Source organism: Aegilops tauschii, chromosome 3 (assembly GCF_002575655.3).
Source record: "Aegilops tauschii subsp. strangulata cultivar AL8/78 chromosome 3, Aet v6.0, whole genome shotgun sequence".
Taxonomy (NCBI): domain Eukaryota; kingdom Viridiplantae; phylum Streptophyta; class Magnoliopsida; order Poales; family Poaceae; genus Aegilops; species Aegilops tauschii.
Genome location: NC_053037.3, coordinates 160,575,814 through 160,595,613, shown reverse-complemented (window position 1 = coordinate 160,595,613; position 19,800 = coordinate 160,575,814). Strand labels below are relative to the sequence as shown.

The 19,800-nt window shown below is 43.4% G+C and overlaps 1 protein-coding gene across 1 annotated transcript; it reads right to left on the bottom strand.

The window, feature by feature from the left end:
• Window positions 1-930: 930 nt before the first annotated feature.
• On the bottom strand, window positions 931-2,480 carry LOC109782317 (major pollen allergen Ole e 10). The gene is made up of 4 exons (XM_020340924.3): window positions 2,219-2,480; window positions 1,651-1,679; window positions 1,321-1,555; window positions 931-1,234 (listed from the first exon to the last, which is right to left on the bottom strand). The coding sequence occupies exons 1-4, from the start codon at window positions 2,292-2,294 to the stop codon at window positions 1,209-1,211; spliced, it is 366 nt and encodes a 121-aa protein (XP_020196513.1). The 5' UTR covers window positions 2,295-2,480; the 3' UTR covers window positions 931-1,208.
• Window positions 2,481-19,800: the final 17,320 nt, after the last annotated feature.

The following is a 19,800-nucleotide window of genomic DNA, read 5'->3' as shown; positions in this document are numbered from 1 at the left end:
AAGGGTTGCCAAAGTGTACGGGTTCGGTGACTGCCCCCAAGGGTTGCCATTTGTACGGGTTCGGTGACCGCCCTCAAGGGTCCCTTAGTGGAATCACGGCATATTGCATTGTGCGAGGGCGTGAGGAGATTACGGTGGCCCTAGTGGCTTCTTGGGGAGCATTGTGCCTCCACACCGCTCCAAACGGAGATTAGCATCCGCAAGGGTGTGAACTTCGGGATACATCGTCGTCTCCGCGTGCCTCGGTTATCTCTTACCCGAGCCCTTTACTTATGCACTTTACTTTGTGTTAGCCATATTGTTTCTTGTCATATATCTTGCTACCACCTAAGTAGTTTTTCTTGCTTAGCATAAGTTGTTGGTGCACATAGGTGAGCCTAGTTGTTGTAGGTTTTGTGCTTGACAAATTATCCCCCTCTAGGCGACATCCACGATCTTTCACAAGGGGACCAAATATCTTTCTAACACATAAAATGATCATATGGGACAAATCTTGATGCAAAGTAAATAGACAAAATATAAATATAAATATAGATATAGAAGATATAGATACAGATAGAAGATATAGATATTGATAGATAGGATATAAAAATAGATATTGATATCGATATAGATATAGAGACGAGACTTCTCTCTTTGGATGGGCGGTGGAGTGCGTTCAAGTTAACCTTTTCGTTTTGTTTCCTTTTACAGTATTCACATCCGATGGAAGTGGAACAGAAAAACGCAATGGTACTTGTTCACTTTTAAACCCTTCCCCGCCATACGAATACACGAGCACGACGTTTATACTCAGGCTGCACACAGTTCCCCGCAAAAGAAAAGAAAAGAAATGCTCTGGTCTGGCCTCTGTAGGTAACTGAAATTAAAATCTTACTTTTCCCCACAACTGGAGCAGGACACACATGCAGTCATATATAGGACAATAAATAAATAACAGGACAAACATGGATTAATAAGTTCCCCAGCGGAGAGAGATCGATCAGTGAATGGACATCTCAAACAAGACACAGGCAACACAGACACATCTCAAAAAACAGACACTAGCAGTTAACCCACACCAACGCACACTCTTCACCTCAACCAATTAATCATCATGCCGGAGCAGTTAGTTAGCTCACAACAACATGCAGCTCCTCGCGCGACCAATTAAACACAAGAAGAACCTACTGCGACCCATCTGCATCGCCCGACCTCGGCGAGGAAGATCAGTAGTAGGTGCACGAGCCGTAACCTGCAAAACGACCGCTGTCTGTCAGAGTTGCAAAGAATAATGGCCGAGATCTCTGCAGGTGGGTAGGCCAGTGGCTGGCTACTCACTGGGGTCGGACTTGACGACGATGCCCGAGTCGGCGAAGTAGCAGTTCCAGGAGTGTCGGCCGTTGGCGGCGTAGTAGAGGTTCATGGCGACGGAGGTGTGCGACAGCAGGTTGTTGGGGTTGTAGCACGGCCCGCCCGGCTGGATCACGGCGCAGCTCACGTTGGAGCACGCGTAGTTGATGTTCGCCTGCAGGACCTTCTCGTCCGACGACGGCTTCGCCATGCACCACGTTTTCTGCAAGTTGCCACCACCCAAGTTAGTTGGATCAGCACATACACATGCATTGCTATGACGATTACAGAAGGAAGAGGGGGGCGATTTTATGGTACCTGTGCCTCGGCCAGCCTGACGGTGCTTCCTGCGCAATCAAAAACAGAGAAATGTCAGTTTCTTTGAAAAGTTTTGTGAGTTGCTTCGGATCAAGTTCAACTGATGATTCTTTTGGAACAAGCGCGTATCTAAATCAAGAACACGCTGGTACTCCCTCCGTTCCAAAATAGATGACTTAACTTTATACTAACTATAGTACAAAGTTGGGTCATCTATTTTGAAACGGAGGGAGTAGATCTTGGCAAGAAACAACAGCAGATAGTAACTGGGTTCCGCCCTCTCCTCTGAATTAGACGAGATGATTAAGGAGTACTATGTACCGCATTCCACTAATCATAACATGGACCACATTTGGGACCAAATGACCAAAACATGGTGAAAAATGCGGCAGAAAGAGCGATCCGGAGTTTCAGAAAGGAACAAAAACTGAAGAAAAAAGGGTGGAACGAGTGGGCACAGTTTCCCTTTCTTTCTACAGGAGAGCAACCCCACACCGTGCTGAACAGACAGTCAAACAGTGTAGCTGTGCTAGAGAGATCGCCTAATCGGAGGAGGCAGAGGGCTCACCTGAGGTGAAGCAGAGGAGCACAAGCCCCAGAGAGAAGAGCAGGAGCGATGCAGATGGCTGAGACCCCCTCGCCATCTTGCTCTCCGGCACCAGCACCAAGCAAGGAGGCCAAGACTCTGGAGGAGAAGCCGAGAAGAGACAGGGAAGGGGCTGGGGTCTCTAATAAGCTCTAAGCTCTAGCTCTAGCAGTTATAAAAAGATGGGGGGAGGAAGGAAGCTTAAAAAGTGGCTGCCGATTAATTGCCTTGTTGAGTGGAGTGGAGTAGATCCCACTGCAACTGCTGGAAAAAACGGTAGAGGGTCTGGGTCTGGGCATGGGCATGGGCATGGTCATGTGACTCTGGTCCCTGGCTTCTTCCCGGGGCAAGCTGCCATGTGCGCCTGGCGTGTACCAGCTTGAACTGGCTGGGTCTCTGATCCGATCACAGAGTTTGGTTCCTCCGCACTGTGCGCTTTTGGTTTTGGTTTCGGACCACACACATGCAGCATTGACCGGCTTCCACTTTGACGGTGGCCTGCTCTGCAGTCTGCTCTGTCCATCAGTCTATCTGATGTGTGCAGGTCAAAGGGTGATCCTGTTTGAAAGCGCTGCCGTTCAAACCGTTTTGGAATTTCAAATAATGATGAGCTCTTTTTTTTCTTCTCCATCCTTACTGGACTGATTGCACAAAATGTGTTAGATAATTCCGAAAAAAAGTAGAACGCTTTTATATTATCAGTTTTGCTAAAGCACATCTAGATGTGGCCTAAGTGAGGGAGTAGATAACAGTAGCAGATGAATGGTTCAGTAATAAACGACAGATAGATCCACAGATCAGCACTAGTAGATCGTACTAGTCTGTAAAATAGCACCGGAAGATCGGGACAAATCATCTCAATAATGATGGACATCATCATGAGCCTATCAAAAGTCACTTGCCCTTAACGTGGTAGCCAGGCCTTTGCTTGCTTGTATGGTTCAGGCCTTGCTTTATTCCTGATTCTTTCCTTCCTCTTTCTGCTTCATAATTGTCTATGCTCCTTCCTTCCTTCCTTTGATGCCGATCTCGCTGCTCCCTTCCCATCCCGCATTTTGTTAACCTATCAATTCCTCCTGTGTTCTAGTATTATTTCACTTGCATAAGAGCTTTGGAAGATTTGGGAACATAAAATAGTATCCCTACTAAAACATGAAGCAACACCAGATGTCCAGATCCCATACGCCACAGTCACCGAGTTCGGTGCTATCTTCCCCCCCTACCAAAGAGAAAAAATAGAGGAAAAGGAGAAAGAAAATCCACTGTTAGGTGCGCAAGACAAAGTGCATGCCTACAACCCACGTAAAGAGCTCAAAGCTCATCCAGTGAAACAGTGACAGCATGGATGCATCTGAAAGATGCATATTCTTCAGCCACATCAATGGCAATATGTTTTCTTATTTACTTGGAACGCTCCGACTAGGCACCACGTCATTCGGTGCTACCGAAGTATATTTTTTTCGCGAATACGTAGAAGTCTTACGTATCATTTCATTGATAGGAGAAAAAAGATACTCCTTTCGTCCCATAATATAAAGCATTTTTTACACTAGTCCAATGTAAAAAACGCTCATATATCATGGGTATATCATGGGACGGAGGGAGTAGTAGCGGTTTCATGCGGATTCTCACAAACATGAACGCGGAAGTTGACGTGAATGAGAAAAGCAAGAACACAAAGAAGGGGATGTGTGGCCTCGTCAAACTAATCCTAAGTTGCATTGATGAGAATGCCTAGCCCCTTGGCTCCATCGTGAGCCCATGCTCGAGTGTCTTCTTTGATGTTGTTTGTGAGTAGCAAGATGGATGGCCTATCTCCATTGACACATATTCATTGCGGTGTTTTCCAATTCTCGTAGTTAAGAAGATGACGGTGGCCAGGCCTTGTCGAAGAGCAGTTTGTGCATTTCAGACGGACATGGAGAACAGTCACGGGACTCGCATCCCGGGCCTAGAAGGCTGGTCATGGCACGACAGGAAGGTAGTAGTTCATGCCATAACTGATGAGAAAAAAGAGCAGCCGACGAGAAAACTGTTGCATCATCCCGGGCCCCCGGTCACAAAGCAAGCAGAGCGGGGCGTGAGCTAGGCCACGCCGAGCCAGTCGATCGAGAGTCCATCAACGGCCCTGGTATGCTAACCATAAGAAGATTTTGACTTGAAGTAGTGCCCAATATTTCCAAGTCAACTTTCGGGATGGCTCGATGGTCGAACATGAGAAGGGCCTAGATAGCACGATTTGGCGGAGTACACGCCAGATGTCGTCCTTCGCCAGGAGATGCGATCATGCATGAGCGAGAGGGGGAGATGTCGAGCCTAATTGGCTAGTGATTGGTTGCATATCAATTTTTGTTGTCAATCTCATAAAAGGTTGTCAAATATTGACAACTTTTGATTTTGCCAAATGTTGGCTTGCCAAATATTGGCAATGCCAAATATTGATAGCAAACGAATCAGCCTCGTCATGCAGTTGGCGTCAGAGGAAGATGTACTGGACCAGGGCGGCAGGGCCGAGTGCGCCCTACAGGTCGCGGATCCACACACATTCCGTCGGTCCTTCACAATAGCAAAACAGATACGCACTTCATGATCAAACTTCTTCCATTATTAATGCGGGTGTACACTCTACAAAGAAAGGCATAAGAATGTGTGAAGTACAAATTGGATCCAATTTTGTTTTGTCCACGTAAAACCAAGCCCCAAACATTATAGTTATGTAGAAACCCTCACAATAGCAGTGGTGATTTTTTTTTTCCTGAATGTTGACTAAAAAGCTGTAAAAAGGATGCTCGGATAATCAAGAAAAACCATGCAAAAACCTAAACAACGCCTAGCTGGACTAGGTCTAAAACACCACAATACAACAATACACCAGAAAGCAGCACTCCACAAAACACCCGGCCGGCCACTCGAGCACCTTCGCCGCTACCCGAGTGCACACTGAAAACCATACTATCAATTCTAACTGCCACAAGCATATATGTGAATCTCAACGACAAAGAGGAACACTATGTCTGATAGAGCAAACATATGATGCTTGAAGCACCACAAGGTTGGCTAACATAATTTCGCCTAACTCACCATGCATTTGGAGGGTGCTTCTAGTGCTCTCACGGCTCTCACGGAGATGTCACCCGTTGCCGACCACCTCCACCAGCCATGAGTCTAATCCAACTCCAAGACAATGTCCCAGGAGGAAACACGACACCAAGCAAAGCCAAAAGAGTCCTCATCGTCTGATCCGGAAGACCGGTTCTAGGGTTTTCCCTGTGGCATATTTGGAGAGGAAGGGTAGAACTACACATCGATGCCTGCAACAAGGAAAGGCGCCGCCATCGACGACTCCGCCCGTAGCCGGAGTACGACTTTCGCCGGCGGCCTCACCCGCCCAACCCCTCTGGCCTACCACCTTCACAGCACGTGAGCACTACGACAAATCTCGCCCCTGCGCAGTTGAAAGGGCATTTTCCTCCCTAAGCGTTTTGGTGTTGCCGACGACGTATTTTGCAAACTAACTGTGTGATCGAGCTACATGTGCATATTCAAAATGGCACAAGACGGTTAGGTCCCCCTCTGGAAGAAAACATTGAAGACGGTGTTTCCAAAACTTTTATTTCTTTGGTCGTAGGAAATCCATACTATTAAGAGGGGGTCCGCATTGAAAGTTATGGGTGGAATCAAATCACGTACACGAACTCACATTGCCCCCACATAGCCTTCCCAACAACTTTTGAGGAGAGAACCAAATTCTACCAAGTGCTAAAACTATGCACCCGGTAGTACCGTTGTGCTGGGCAGTAGTACCCCTCCCCCTGGGGGGTAGTACTCTGAATAGCACCACCAAGACGGTAGTACCACTCACTGGAGCGGTATTACTGCTTGCTTATCAAAATGGCACTACCGCCCCAAGTGCCGGACAAACTACTGCCGGGGGGGGGGGGCTGGGGAGGGGTGTTCCTTCGGGTTTGTTGAGGTACTTGGGCGGCAGTGCTCTGGTAGTTCCGGCTATGCTATTTTAGCTAGTACTATACACCACAGCGGTTTTACCGCTCAGGTGCTGCGAGGCTGCCTTGAAGAAAACCGTGGTAGTATCGCTCTCTGGAGCTGTACTACCGCCCTGACATTCGTGTGGTTTTCTAGGGACAGCGGTAGTACCACTGAGTGCTTTTTCTGCACACAACGGTTGGATTTGGTGGGACTATACAAGGGAGAGGTTCTATCTTGCCCGTTCTTCTGCCTCCCTCTCTCCTCCATTGTTGACCTAAGCTCTATCTTTCCCAATCTTCTTCTATAGCCAACAAAACTTGTTGATATGCTAGGGACTGAGGGAGGAGATCTAGATCTACACTTCGACTAAAGGAAGTTTGATCCCTTCATACTTTCTCTTGTGGATCTTGTTACTCTAGGGTGTTTGGGCACCCTAGAAGAAAGAGGTCACCTCGGAGTCACATTCCATTGTGATGAAGCTGCGTGGTGGTGTTGGGAGCATCCAGTTGAGTTGTGGACATTGCCTCAACCTTGTTTGTGAAGGTTTCGGTTGCCACCTTCAAGGGTAACGTTAGCGGATTCATGGCACCTTGCATTGTGCGAGGGCGCGAGGAGAATGGGGTGATCCATCTTGGTGCTTGGGGTGCATTGTGCCTCCACACCCCTCTAATGGAGACGTACCTTCCAAAAAGGAGGGAACTTCGGGAACAACCTCGTCTCCACTTGCAATTTATTCTTCCTTCACTTACTTTGTGCAAGCCTATATTGTTGTTCTTATATTCTAGCTTGTTGTTACCGTGTTGAGCTTTGCATACATGTTGTCCATCTAGTTGCAAATCTAGACAACCTATGTTTTTGTTGTAAGCCAAAAAAAAACAAGTTAAAAATTGTTAGTCACCTATGTTGGGGAACGTAGTATTTCAAAAAAAATTCCTACGATCGCGCAAGATCTATCTAGGAGAAGCATAACAATGAGCGGGGAGAGTGCGTCCACGTACCCTCGTAGACCGAAAGCGGAATCGTTTAGTAACGCGGTTGATGTAGTCGAACGTCTTCGTGATCCAACCGATCCAAGTACCGAACGCACGGCACCTCCGCGATCTGCACACGTTCAGCTCGGTGACGTCCCTCGAACTCTTGATCCAGTTGAGGCCGAGGGAGAGTTTCGTCAGCAAGACGGCATGGTGACGGTGATGATGAAGTTACCGGCGCAGGGCTTCGCCTAAGCACCACGACGATATGACCGAGGTGTGTTTCTGTGGAGGGGGGCACCGCACACGGATAAAAGATCAACTTGTGTGTCTTTGGGGTGCCCCCTGCCTCTGTATATAAAGGAGGGAGAGGGAGAGGCAGTCGGCCCTAGGGGGTGCCACAAGGTGTGGAGTCCTACTAGGACTCCCTAGTCCTAGTAGGATTCCACCTCCCACACGGAGTAGGAAAAGGGGGAAGGGAGAAGGAGAAGGAAAGGGGGGGGGGCGGCCCCCTTCTCCTAGTCCTAATCGGCCTCCTGCCCAAGGGGGGGGGGGGCGCACCAGCCCCTTGTGGGCTGGTGTGCTTCCCTCTTATGGCCCATAAGGCCCATAACTTCTCCCGGGGGGTTCCGGTAACCTCCCGGTACTCCCGAAAAATGCCCGAATCACTCGAAACCATTCCGATGTCCAAATGCAACCTTCCAATATATGAATCTTTACCTCTCGACCATTTCAAGACTCCTCGTCATGTCCGTGATCTCATCCGGGACTCCGAACAAACTTCAGTACAACAAATCACATAACTCATAATACAAATCGTCATCGAACGTTAAGCGTGCGGACCCTACGGGTTCGAGAACTATGTAGACATGACCGAGACACATCTCCGGTCAATAACCAATAGCGGAACCTAGATTCTCATATTGGCTCCTACATATTCTACGAAGATCTTTATCGGTCAAACCGCATAACAACATACGTTGTTTCCTTTGTCATCGGTATGTTACTTGCCCGAGATTCGATCGTCGGTATCATCATACCTAGTTCAATCTCTTTACCGGCAAGTCTCTTTACTCGTTCCGTAATGCATCATCCCACAACTAACTCATTATTCACATTGCTTGCAAGGCTTATAGTGATTTGCATTACCGAGAGGGCCTAGAGATACCTCTCCGATACTTGGAGTGACAAATCCTAATCTCGATCTATGCCAACCCAACAAACACCTTTGGAGACACCTGTAGAGCATCTTTATAATCACCCAGTTACGTTGTGAAGTTTGATAGCACACAAGGTGTTCCTCCGGTATTCGAGAGTTGCGTAATTTCATAGTCAGAGGAACATGTATAAGTCATGAAGAAAGCAATAGCAATAAAACTCAACGATCATAATGGTAAGCTAACGGATGGGTCTTGTCCATCACATCATTCTCTAATGATGTGATTCCGTTCATCAAATGAAAACACATGTCTAGTAGAGGCATACTAGGGACACTTTGTTTTGTCTATGTATTCACACATGTATCAAGTTTCTGGTTAATACAATTCTAGCATGAATAATAAACATTTATCATGATATAAGGAAATAAAATAATAACTTTATTATTGCCTCTAGGGCATATTTCCTTCAGTCTCCCACTTGCACTAGAGTCAATAATCTAGTTCACATCGCCATGTGATTTAACACCAATAGTTCACATCGTCATGTGATTTAACACTCTATAGTTCACATCGCCATGTGACCAATACCCAAAGGGTTTACTAGAGTCAATAATCTAGTTCACATCACCATGTGATTAACACCCAAAGAGTACTAAGGTGTGATCATGTTTTGCTTGTGAGAGGTTTAGTCAATGGGTCTGCCACATTTAGATCCATATGTATTTTGCAAATTTCTATGTCTACAATGCTCTGCACGGAGCTACTCTAGCTAAATGCTCCTACTTTCAATATGTATCCAGACCGAGACTCAGAGTCATCCAGATCGGTGTCAAAGCGTGCATCGACGTAACTCTTTATCACCTCCATAACCGAGAAATATTTGCTTATTCCACTAAGGATAATTTTGACCGCTGTCCAGTGATCCACTCCTGGATCACTATTGTACCCTCTTGCCAAACTCATGGTGAGGTTCACAATAGGTCCGGTACATAGCATAGCATACTTCATAGAACCTATGACTGAGGCATAGGGAATGAATTTTCATTCTCTTTCTATTTTCTGCCGTGGTCGGGTTTTGAGTCTTTACTCAACTTCACACCTTGCAACACATGCAAGAACTCCTTCTTTGACTGTTCCATTTTGAACTACTTCAAAATCTTGTCAAGGTATGTACTCATTGAAAAAACTTATCAAGCGTCTTCTTCTATCTCTATAGATCTTGATGCTTAATATGTAAGCAGCTTCACCGAGGTCTTTCTTTGAAAAACTCCTTTCAAACATTCCTTTATGCTTTCCAGAAAAATTCTACATTATTTCCGATCAACAACATGTCATTCACATATACTTATCAGAAATGCTGTAGTGCTCCCACTCACTTTCTTGTAAATACAGGCTTCACCGCAAGTCTGTATAAAATCATATGGTTTGATCACCTTATCAAATCGTATATTCCAACTCCGAGATGCTTGCACCAGTCCATAGATGGATCGCTGGAGCTTGCACACTTTGTTAGCACCTTTAGGATTGACAAAACCTTCTTGTTGCATCATATACAACTCTTCTTTAAGAAATCCATTAAGGGATGTAGTTTTTAACATCCATTTGCCAGATTTCATGAAATGTGGCAATTGCTAACATGATTGGGACAGATTTTAAGCATCGATACGAGTAAAAGAATCTCATCGTAGTCAACATCTTGAACTTGTCAAAAAAACCCTTTTCGACAAGTCGAGCTTTGTAGATAGTAACACTATTATCAGCGTCCGTCTTCCTCTTGAAGATACATTTTATTCTCTATGGCTTGCCGATCATCAGGCAAGTCAACCAAAGTCCATACTTTGTTCTCATACATGGATCCTATCTCAGATTTCATGGCCTCAAGCCATTTTGCGGAATCTGGGCTCATCATCGCTTCCTCATAGTTCGTAGGTTCGTCATGGTCAAGTAACATGACCTCCAGAACAGGATTGCCGTACTACTCTGGTGCGGACCTTACTCTGGTTGACCTACGAGGTTCGGTAGCAACTTGATCTGAAGTTTCATGATCATCATCATTAGCTTCCTCACTAATTGGTGTAGGCATCACCAGAACTGATTTCTGTGATGAACTACTTTCCAACTCGACAGAAGGTACAATTACCTCATCAAGTTCTACTTTCCTCCCACTCACTTCATTCAAGAGAAACTCCTTCTCTAGAAAGGATCCATTCTTAGCAACGAATATCTTGCCTTCCGATCTGTGATAGAAGGTGTACCCAACAGTCTTGTTTGGGTATCCTATGAAGACACATTTCTCCGATTTGGGTTCGAGCTTATCAGGTTGAAGCTTTTTCACATAAGCATCGCAGCCCCAAACTTTAAGAAACGACAGCTTAGGTTTCTTGCCAAACCACAGTTCATATGGTGTCGCCTCAACGGATTTAGATGGTTCCCTATTTAATGTGAATGTAGCTGTCTCTTATGCATAACCCCAAAATGACAGTGATAAATCGGTAAGAGACATCATAGATCGCACCATATCTAATAAAGTACGGTTATGACGTTCGGACACACCATTACGTTGTGGTGTTCCAGGTGGCGTGAGTTGCGAAACTATTCCACATCGTTTCAAATGAAGACCAAACTCGTAACTCAAATATTCGTCTCCGCGATCAGGTCATAGAAACTTTATTTTCTTGTTATGATGATTTTCCACTTCACTATGAAATTCTATGAACTTTTCAAATGTTTCAGACTTATGTTTCATCAAGTAGATATACCCACATCTGTTCAAATCATCTGTGAAGGTCAAAAAATAACGATACCCGTCGCGAGCCTCAACACTCATCGGATCGCATACATCAGTATGTATTATTTCCAATAAGTCAGTTGCTCGCTCCATTGTTCCGGAGAACGGAGTCTTAGTCATCTTGCCCATGAGGCATGGTTCACAAGCATCAAGTGATTCATACTCAAGCGATTCCAAAAGCCCATCAGCATGGAGTTTCTTCATGCGCTTTACACCAATATGACCTAAACGGCAGTGCCACAAATATGTTGCACTATCATTATCAACTTTGCATCTTTGGCATCAATATTATGAATATGTGTATCACTACGATCGAGATTCAATAAACCATTCGCCTTGGGTGTATGAACACAGAAGGTTTTATTCATGTAAACAAAATAACAATTATTCTTTGACTTAAATGAATAACCGTATTGCAGTAAACATGATCCAATCATATTATGCTCAACGCAAATACCAAATAACATTTATTTTAGGTTCAACACTAATCCCGAAGGTAAAGGGAGTGTGCGATGGTGATCTTATCAACCTTGGAATCACTTCCAAGACACATCGTCACCTTGCCCTCAACTAGTCTTTGTTCATTTTGTAACTCCTATTTCGAGTTACTAATCATAGCAACTGAACCAATATCAAATACCCAGGGGCTACTATGAACACTAGTAAAGTACACATCAATAACATGTATATCATATATACTTTTGTTCACTTTGCCATCCTTCTTATCCCCCATGTATTTGGGGCAGTTCCGCTTCCAGCGACCATTTCCTTCGCAGTAGAAGCACTCAGTTTCAGGCTTAGGTCTAGCTTTGGGCTTCTTCATGGGAGTGGAAACTTGCTTGCCATTCTTATTGAAGTTCCCTTTCTTTCCCTTGCCCTTTTACTTGAAACTAGTGGTCTTGTCAACCATCAACATTTGATGCTTTTCTTGATTTCTACCTTCGTCGATTTCAGCATCACAAAGAGCTCGGGACTAAGTTCATGATAAATTAAGTTCAATTAATCATATTACTTAAGAACTCCCACATAGATAGACATCCCTCTAGTCATCTAAATGATCACGTGATCCATATCAACTAAACCATGTCCGATCATGACGTGAGATGTGATGACCCACAAGTATAGGGGATCTATCATAGTCCTTTCGATAAGTAAGAGTGTCGAACCCAACAAGGACCAGAAGGAAATGACAAGTAGTTTTCAGTAAGGTATTCTCTGCAAGCACTGAAATTATCGGTAACAGATAGTTTTGTAATAAGGTAATTTGTAACGGGTAACAAGTAACAAAAGTAAATAAGGTGCAACAAGGTGGCCCAATCCTTTTTGTAGCAAAGGACAAGCCTGGACAAACTCTTATATAAAAGAAAGCACTCCCGAGGACACATGGGAATTATCGTCAAGCTAGTTTTCATCATGCTCATATGATTCACGTTCGTTACTTTGATAATTTGATATGTGGGTGGACCGGTGCTTGGGTAGAATCCCACTTATGATTAACCCCTCTTGCAAGCATCCGCAACTACAAAAGAAGTATTAAGGTAAACCTAACCATAGCATGAAACATATGGATCCAAATCAGCCCCTTACGAAGCAACGCATAAACTAGGGTTTAAGCTTCTGTCACTCTAGCAACCCATCATCTACTTATTACTTCCCAATGCCTCCCCTAGGCCCAAATAATGTTTAAGTGTCATGTAGTCGACGTTCACATAACACCACTAGAGGAAAGACAACATACATCTCATCAAAATATCGAACGAATACCAAATTCACATGACTACTTATAGCAAGACTTCTCCCATGTCCTCAGGAACAAACGGAACTACTCACAAATCATATTCATGTTCATAATCAGAGGGGTATTAATATGCATAAAGGATCTGAACATATGATCTTTCACCAAATAAACCAACTAGCATCAACTACAAGGAGTAATCAACACTACTAGCAACCCACAGGTACCAATCTGAGGTTTTGAGACAAAGATTGGATACAAGAGATGAAGTAGGGTATGAGATGAGATGGTGCTGGTGAAGATGTTGATGGAGATTGACCCCCTCCCCATGAGAGGATCGATGGTGATGACGATGGTGATGATTTTCTCCTCCCGGAGGGATGTTTTCCCGGCAGAACAGCTCCGCTGGAGCCCTAGATTGGTTTCGCCAGGTTCCGCCTCGAGACGGCGGTGCTTCGTCCCGAAAGCTTCCTTCTGATATTTTTTCAGGGCAAAAGACTTCATATAGCAAAAGATGGGTGCTACCTCTTGAGCATTGCGTTGGTTTTCCCTTGAAGAGGAAAGGGTGATGTAGCAAAGTAGCGTAAGTATTTCCCTCAGTTTTGAGAACCAAGGTATCAATCCAGTAGGAGGCCACACGCAAGTCCCACGCACCTACATAAACAAATAAGAACCTTGCAACCAACGCGATAAAGGGGTTGTCCATCCCTTCACGGCCACTCGCAAAAGTGAGATCTGATAGAGATGATAAGATAATATTTTTGGTATTTTAATGATAAAGAGTAAAAGTAAAGATTGCAAAGTAGAATAAACGGCGCCAGAAATAGCTAGTTGACGGGAGATTAATATGATGGAAAATAGACCTGGGGGCCATAGGTTTCACTAGTGGCTTCTCTCAAGATAGCATAAGTATTACGGTGGGTGAACGAATTATTGTCGAGAAATTGCTAGAATAGTGCATAGTTATGAGAATATCTAGGCATGATCATGTATATAGGCATCACGTCCGTGACAAGTAGACCGACTCCTGCCTGCATCTACTACTATTACTCCACACATCGACCGCTATCCAGCATGCATCTAGAGTATTAAGTTCATAAGAACGGAGTAACGCTTTAAGCAAGATGACATGATGTAGAGGGATAAACTCAAGCAATATGATATAAACCCCATCTTTTTATCCTCGATGGCAACAATACAATACGTGTCGTTTCCCCTACTGTCACTAGGATCGAGCACCGCAAGATTGAACCCAAAGCTAAGCACTTCTCCCATTGCAAGAAAGATCAATCTAGTACGCCAAACCAAACTGATAATTCGAAGAGACTTGCAAAGATAACCAATCATACATAAAAGAATTCAGAGGAGATTCAAATATTGTTCATAGATAATCTTGATCATAAACCCACAATTCATCGGATCTCCACAAACACACCGCAAAAAGAGATTACATCAAATAGAACTCCAAGAAGATCGAGGAGAACTTTGTATTGAGATCCAAAGAGAGAGAAGAAGCCATCTATCTAATAACTATGGACCCGAAGGTCTGAGGTAAACTACTCACACATCATCGGAGAGGCCATGGTGTTGATGTAGAAGCCCTCCATGATCGATGCCCCCTCCGGTGGAGCGCCGGAAAAGGCCCCAAGATGGGATCTCACGGGTACAGAGAGTTGCGGCGGTGGAAATCGGGTTTCGTGGTGCTCCTCGATGGTTTCGGGGTACACAGGTATATATAGGACGAAGAAGTAGGTCGGTGGAGCCACGAGGGCCCATGAGGGTGGAGGGTGTGCCCAGGGGGGTAGGCGCGCCCCCTACCTCGTGTCCTCCTCGTTGGTTGCTTGACGTCCACTCCAAGTCCTCTGGATCATGTTTGTTCCAAAAATCACGCTCCCGAAAGTTTCATTCCGTTTGGACTCCGTTTGATATTCCTTTTCTGTGAAACACTGAAATAGGCAAAAAACAGCAATTTGCACAGGGCCTTGGGTTAATAGGTTAGTCCCAAAAATAATATAAAAGTGCATAATAAAGCCCATTAAACATCCAAAATAGAATATATAATAGCATGGAGCAATAAAAAATTATAGACACGTTGGAGACGTATCAAGCATCCCCAAGCTTAATTCCTGCTCGTCCTGGAGTAGGTAAATGATAAAAACAGAATTTTTGATGTGGAATGCTACCTAGCATATTCTTCAATGTAATTTTGTTTATTGTGGCATGAATGTTCAGATCCGAAAGATTCAAGATAAAAGTTTAGTATTGACATAAAAATAATAATACTTCAAGCATACTAACTAAGTAATTATGTCTTCTCAAAATAACATGGCCAAAGAAAGTTCATCCCTATAAAATCATATAGTTTAGTCATGCTTCATTTTTGTCACACAAGAATGGTCTCATCTTGCACAACCCCGATGACAAGCCAAGCAATTGTTTCATACTTTAGTAATCTCAAACTTTTTTCAACTTTCACGCAATACATGAGCATGAGCCATGGATATAGCACTATGGGTGGAATAGAATATGATGATGGGGATTGTGTGGAGAAGACAAAAAAGGAGAAAGTCTCACATTGACGCGGCTAATCAACGGGCTAGGGAGATGCCCATCAATTGATGTCAATGCAAGGAGTAGGGATTGCCATGCAACAGATGCACTAGAGCTATAAATGTATGAAAGATCAACAAAAGAAACTAAGTGGGGTGCATCCAACTTGCTTGGTCACGAAGACCTAGGGCATTTGACGAAGCCCATTGTTGGAATATACAAGCCAAGTTCTATAATGAAAAATTCCCACTAGTATATGAAAGTGACAAAACAAGAGACTGTCTATCATAAAGATCATGGTGCTACTTTGAAGCACAAATGTGGAAAAAGGATAGTAGCATTGTCCCTCTCTTTTTTTGGGCCTTCTCTTTTTTATTGGGCCTTTTTTTATTTTTTTATTTGGGACAATGCTTTATTAATAATGATCATCACACTTCTATTTATTTACAACTCAATGATTACAACTCGATACTAGAACAAGATATGACTCTATATGAATGCCTCCGGCGGTGTACCGGGATGAGCAATGAATCAAGAGTAACATGTATGAAATAATATGCATGGTGGCTTTGCCACAAATACGATGTCAACTACATGATCATGCAAGGCAATATGACAATGATGAAGCGTGTCATAATAAACGGAACGGTGGAAAGTTGCATGGCAATATATCTCGGAATGGCTATGGAAATGCCATAATAGGTAGGTATGGTGGCTGTTTTGAGGAAGATATAAGGAGGTTTATTTGTGATAGAGCGTATCGTATCACGGGGTTTGGATGCACCCGAAGTTTGCGCCAAGTCTCAAGGTGAGAAAGGGCAATGCACGGTACCGAAGAGGCTAGCAATGATGGAAGGTTGAGAGTGTGTATAATCCATGGACTCAACATTAGTCATAAAGAACTCACATACTTATTGCAAAAATCTACAAGTCATCAAAAACCAAGCACTACGCGCATGCTCCTAGGGGGATAGATTGGTAGGAAAAGACCATCGCTCGTCCCCGACCGCCACTCATAAGGATGACAATCAAAGAACACCTCATGTTTCAAATTTGTTACACAACGTTTACCATACGTGCATGCTACGAGACTTGCAACCTTCAACACAAGTATTTCTCAAATTCACAACTACTCAACTAGCACAACTTTAAAATCACTACCACCATATCTCAAAACAATCATCAAGCATCAAACTTCTCTTAGTATTCAACGCACTTATATGGAAGTTTTTACTAATCTTGGATGCCTATCATATTAGGACTAACTTTATAACCAAAGAAAATTACCATGCTGTTCTAAAGGACTCTCAAAATAATACAAGTGAAGCATGAGAGATCAAATATTTATATAAAATAAAACCACCGCCATGCTCTAAAAGATATAAGTGAAGCACTAGAGCAAAACTATATAGCTCAAAAGATATAAGTGAAGCACATAGAGTATTCTAATAAATTCTGAATCATGCGTGTCTCTCTCAAAAGGTGTATTCAGCAAGGATGATTATGGTAAACTAAAAATCAAAGACTCAAATCATACAAGACGCTCCAAGCAAAACACATATCATGTCGTGAATAAAAATATAGCTCCAAGTAAAGTTACCGATGGACGAAGACGAAAGAGGGGATGCCTTCCGGGGCATCGCCAAGCTTTGGCTTTTTGGTGTCCTTACATTTACCTTGGGGTTCCTTGGGAATCCCCAAGCTTAGGCTCTTGCCACTCCTTGTTCCATAATCCATCAAATCTTTACCCAAAACTTGAAAACTTCACAACACAAAACTCAACAGAAAATCTCATGAGCTCCGTTAGCGAAAGAAAACAAAACACCACTTCAAGGTACTGTAATGAACTCATTCTTTATTTTAATTGGTGTTAACCCTACTGTATTCCAACTTCTCTATGGTTCATAAACTCCGATACTAGCCATAGATTCATCAAAATAAGCAAACAACACATGAAAAACAGAATCTGTCAAAAACAGAACAGTTTGTAGTAATCTGTATCTAACGCAAACTTCTGTAACTCAGAAACATATACCAAAATAGTACGACCTAGATAATTTGTTTATTGATCTACTGCAATTGGAATCAGTATTTGATCACGTTCTGGTGATTTTAAACAATTGTTTTCGTGAACAGAAAGTTTCTAGAATTTTCAGCAAGATCAAATAACTATCATCCAAGAAGATCCTATAGGTTTTACTTGGCACAAACACTAATTAAAACATAAAAACAAATCTAACCAGAGGCTAGATCAAATATTTATTCCTAAACAGGAGCAAAAATAAAAAAAAGGGGTTGCCTCCCAACAAGCGGTATCGTTTAACGCCCCTAGCTAGGCATAAAAGCGAGAATAGATCTAAGTATTATCATCTTTGGCATGCAATCCATAAGTGGCTCTCATAATAGACTCATAAGGTAATTTAATTTTCTTTCTAGGAAAGTGTTCCATGCCTTTCCTTAACGGAAATTGGAATCTAATATTCCCTTCCTTCATATCAATGATTGCACCAATCGTTCTAAGGAAAGGTCTACCAAGAATAATAGGACATGAAGGATTGCAATCTATATCAAGAACAATAAAATCTACGGGCACATAATTCCTATTTGCAACAATAAGAACATCATTAATTCTTCTCATAGGTTTCTTGATAGTGGAATCCGCAAGATGGAAGTTTGAAGAACAATCATCAAATTCACGGAAACCTAGCAAATCACACAAAGTTTTTGGAATCGTGGAAACACTAGCACCCAAATCACACAAAGCATAGCATTCATGATCTTTAATTTTAATTTTAATAGTAGGTTCCCACTCATCATATAGTTTTCTAGGGATAGAAACTTCCAACTCAAGTTTTTCTTCATAAGATTGCATTAAAGCATCAACGATGTGTTTAGTAAAAGCTTTATTTTGACTATAAGCATGAGGAGAATTTAGCACGGATTGCAACAAGGAAATACAATCTATTAAAGAGCAATTATCATAATTAAATTCCTTGAAATCCAAAATAGTGGGTTCATTGATATCTAAAGTTTTGACCTCTTCAATCCCACTTTTACCAATTTTTGCATCAAGATCTAAAAACTCCGAATTTTTGGGACGCCCTCTAACTAAAGTTGACTCATCTCCAGTCCCATCATTATCAAGATTCATATTGCAAAACAAAGATTTAATAGGGGATACATCAATTACTTTTAGATCTACATCATTATTATCACGAAAATTAAAAGAACACGCCTTTACAAAGCAATCTTTCTTAGCACGCATCTTGGCGGTTCTTTCTTTGCACTCATCAAAGGAAATTCTCATGACTTTGAGAGACCCATTGATATCATGCTTAGGTGGAATAGATCTAAGTTTCGAAGAATCAACATTAAGAGAAATTCTATCCACGTTCCTAGCCAATTCATCAACTTTAAGCAATTTTTCTTCAAGCAAAGCATTGAAATTCTTTTGTGAATTCATAAACTCTTTAACACTAGTCTCAAAATCAGAGGGCATCATATTAAAATTTCCATAAGAGTTGTTGTAGGAATTACCATAATTATTAGAGGAATTATTAGCGCTACAAAAAAAGACACATCCGTGACATTTTGGGCCGAATGATTTTTTTCTGTCATACTTATGACACTTCTATGACAATAATTGTGACAAAACACGGTATCATCATAGATGTGGTGGGGTCCTACTTCTATGACAAAAATTCATGACAGAAAATGGGCTTTTCGTCCTGGGCGGGCCGGAGACGCAGCTGCATGACATTCTTTGGGCCGTCCATGACGGAAAAAACCGTGGTAGAAGCGAGGGCGAGGAAAATATCGGGGTGTTCCCGGTTACAGTGGGTGGTCGGGGCCAAGCGATGCGCGTTTCTCTCGTACACGCACGCGCGTGGGTGCGAGGCATTGGGCTCTATTTGAACCCGAGCGAGGCATTGGGCTCTAACTGAACCCAAGAGATTGCACTGCAGGCTACGCGTTACTGAACCCGAGCGATCGATTGATGGCTGTTAACTGAACCCGATCGAGCGATTCCGTCACTACTGCTGCTAACTGAAACCGATCGATGCTACCTCTGGATGAACAGTGAGCGTTGCTAGGGGGGTTTGGATGAACAGTTCCCGGTGGGGGTGGATGAACAGGACCCCGTGGTGTTGCCTCTGGATGAACAGTACCCCGATCGATCGAGCCGGTTGGGGCTGGACGAACAGGACCCAGTGGAGGGTAGGATGAACAGGACCACCCCGTGGAGGGCAGGATGAACAGTAGACGGTGGAGGGCTGGATGAACAGTAGCCCGTGGAGGGGTGGTTGAACAGGAGCCCGTGGAGAGGGCTGGTTGAACAGTAGCCGGTGGAGTAGCGCGCGGTGGAGGCTGGA

Excerpts from the sequence above, each read along its gene's own strand:
- LOC109782317 (XM_020340924.3), bottom strand. The coding sequence starts at position 2,294 with ATGGCGAGGGGGTCTCAGCCATCTGCATCGCTCCTGCTCTTCTCTCTG. Across the intron at positions 1,556-1,650 it reads TCAGGCTGGCCGAGGCACAG|AAAACGTGGTGCATGGCGAA; the intron begins GTACCATAAAAT and ends GGCAACTTGCAG. Across the intron at positions 1,235-1,320 it reads CGTCGTCAAGTCCGACCCCA|GTTACGGCTCGTGCACCTAC; the intron begins GTGAGTAGCCAG and ends GTCGTTTTGCAG.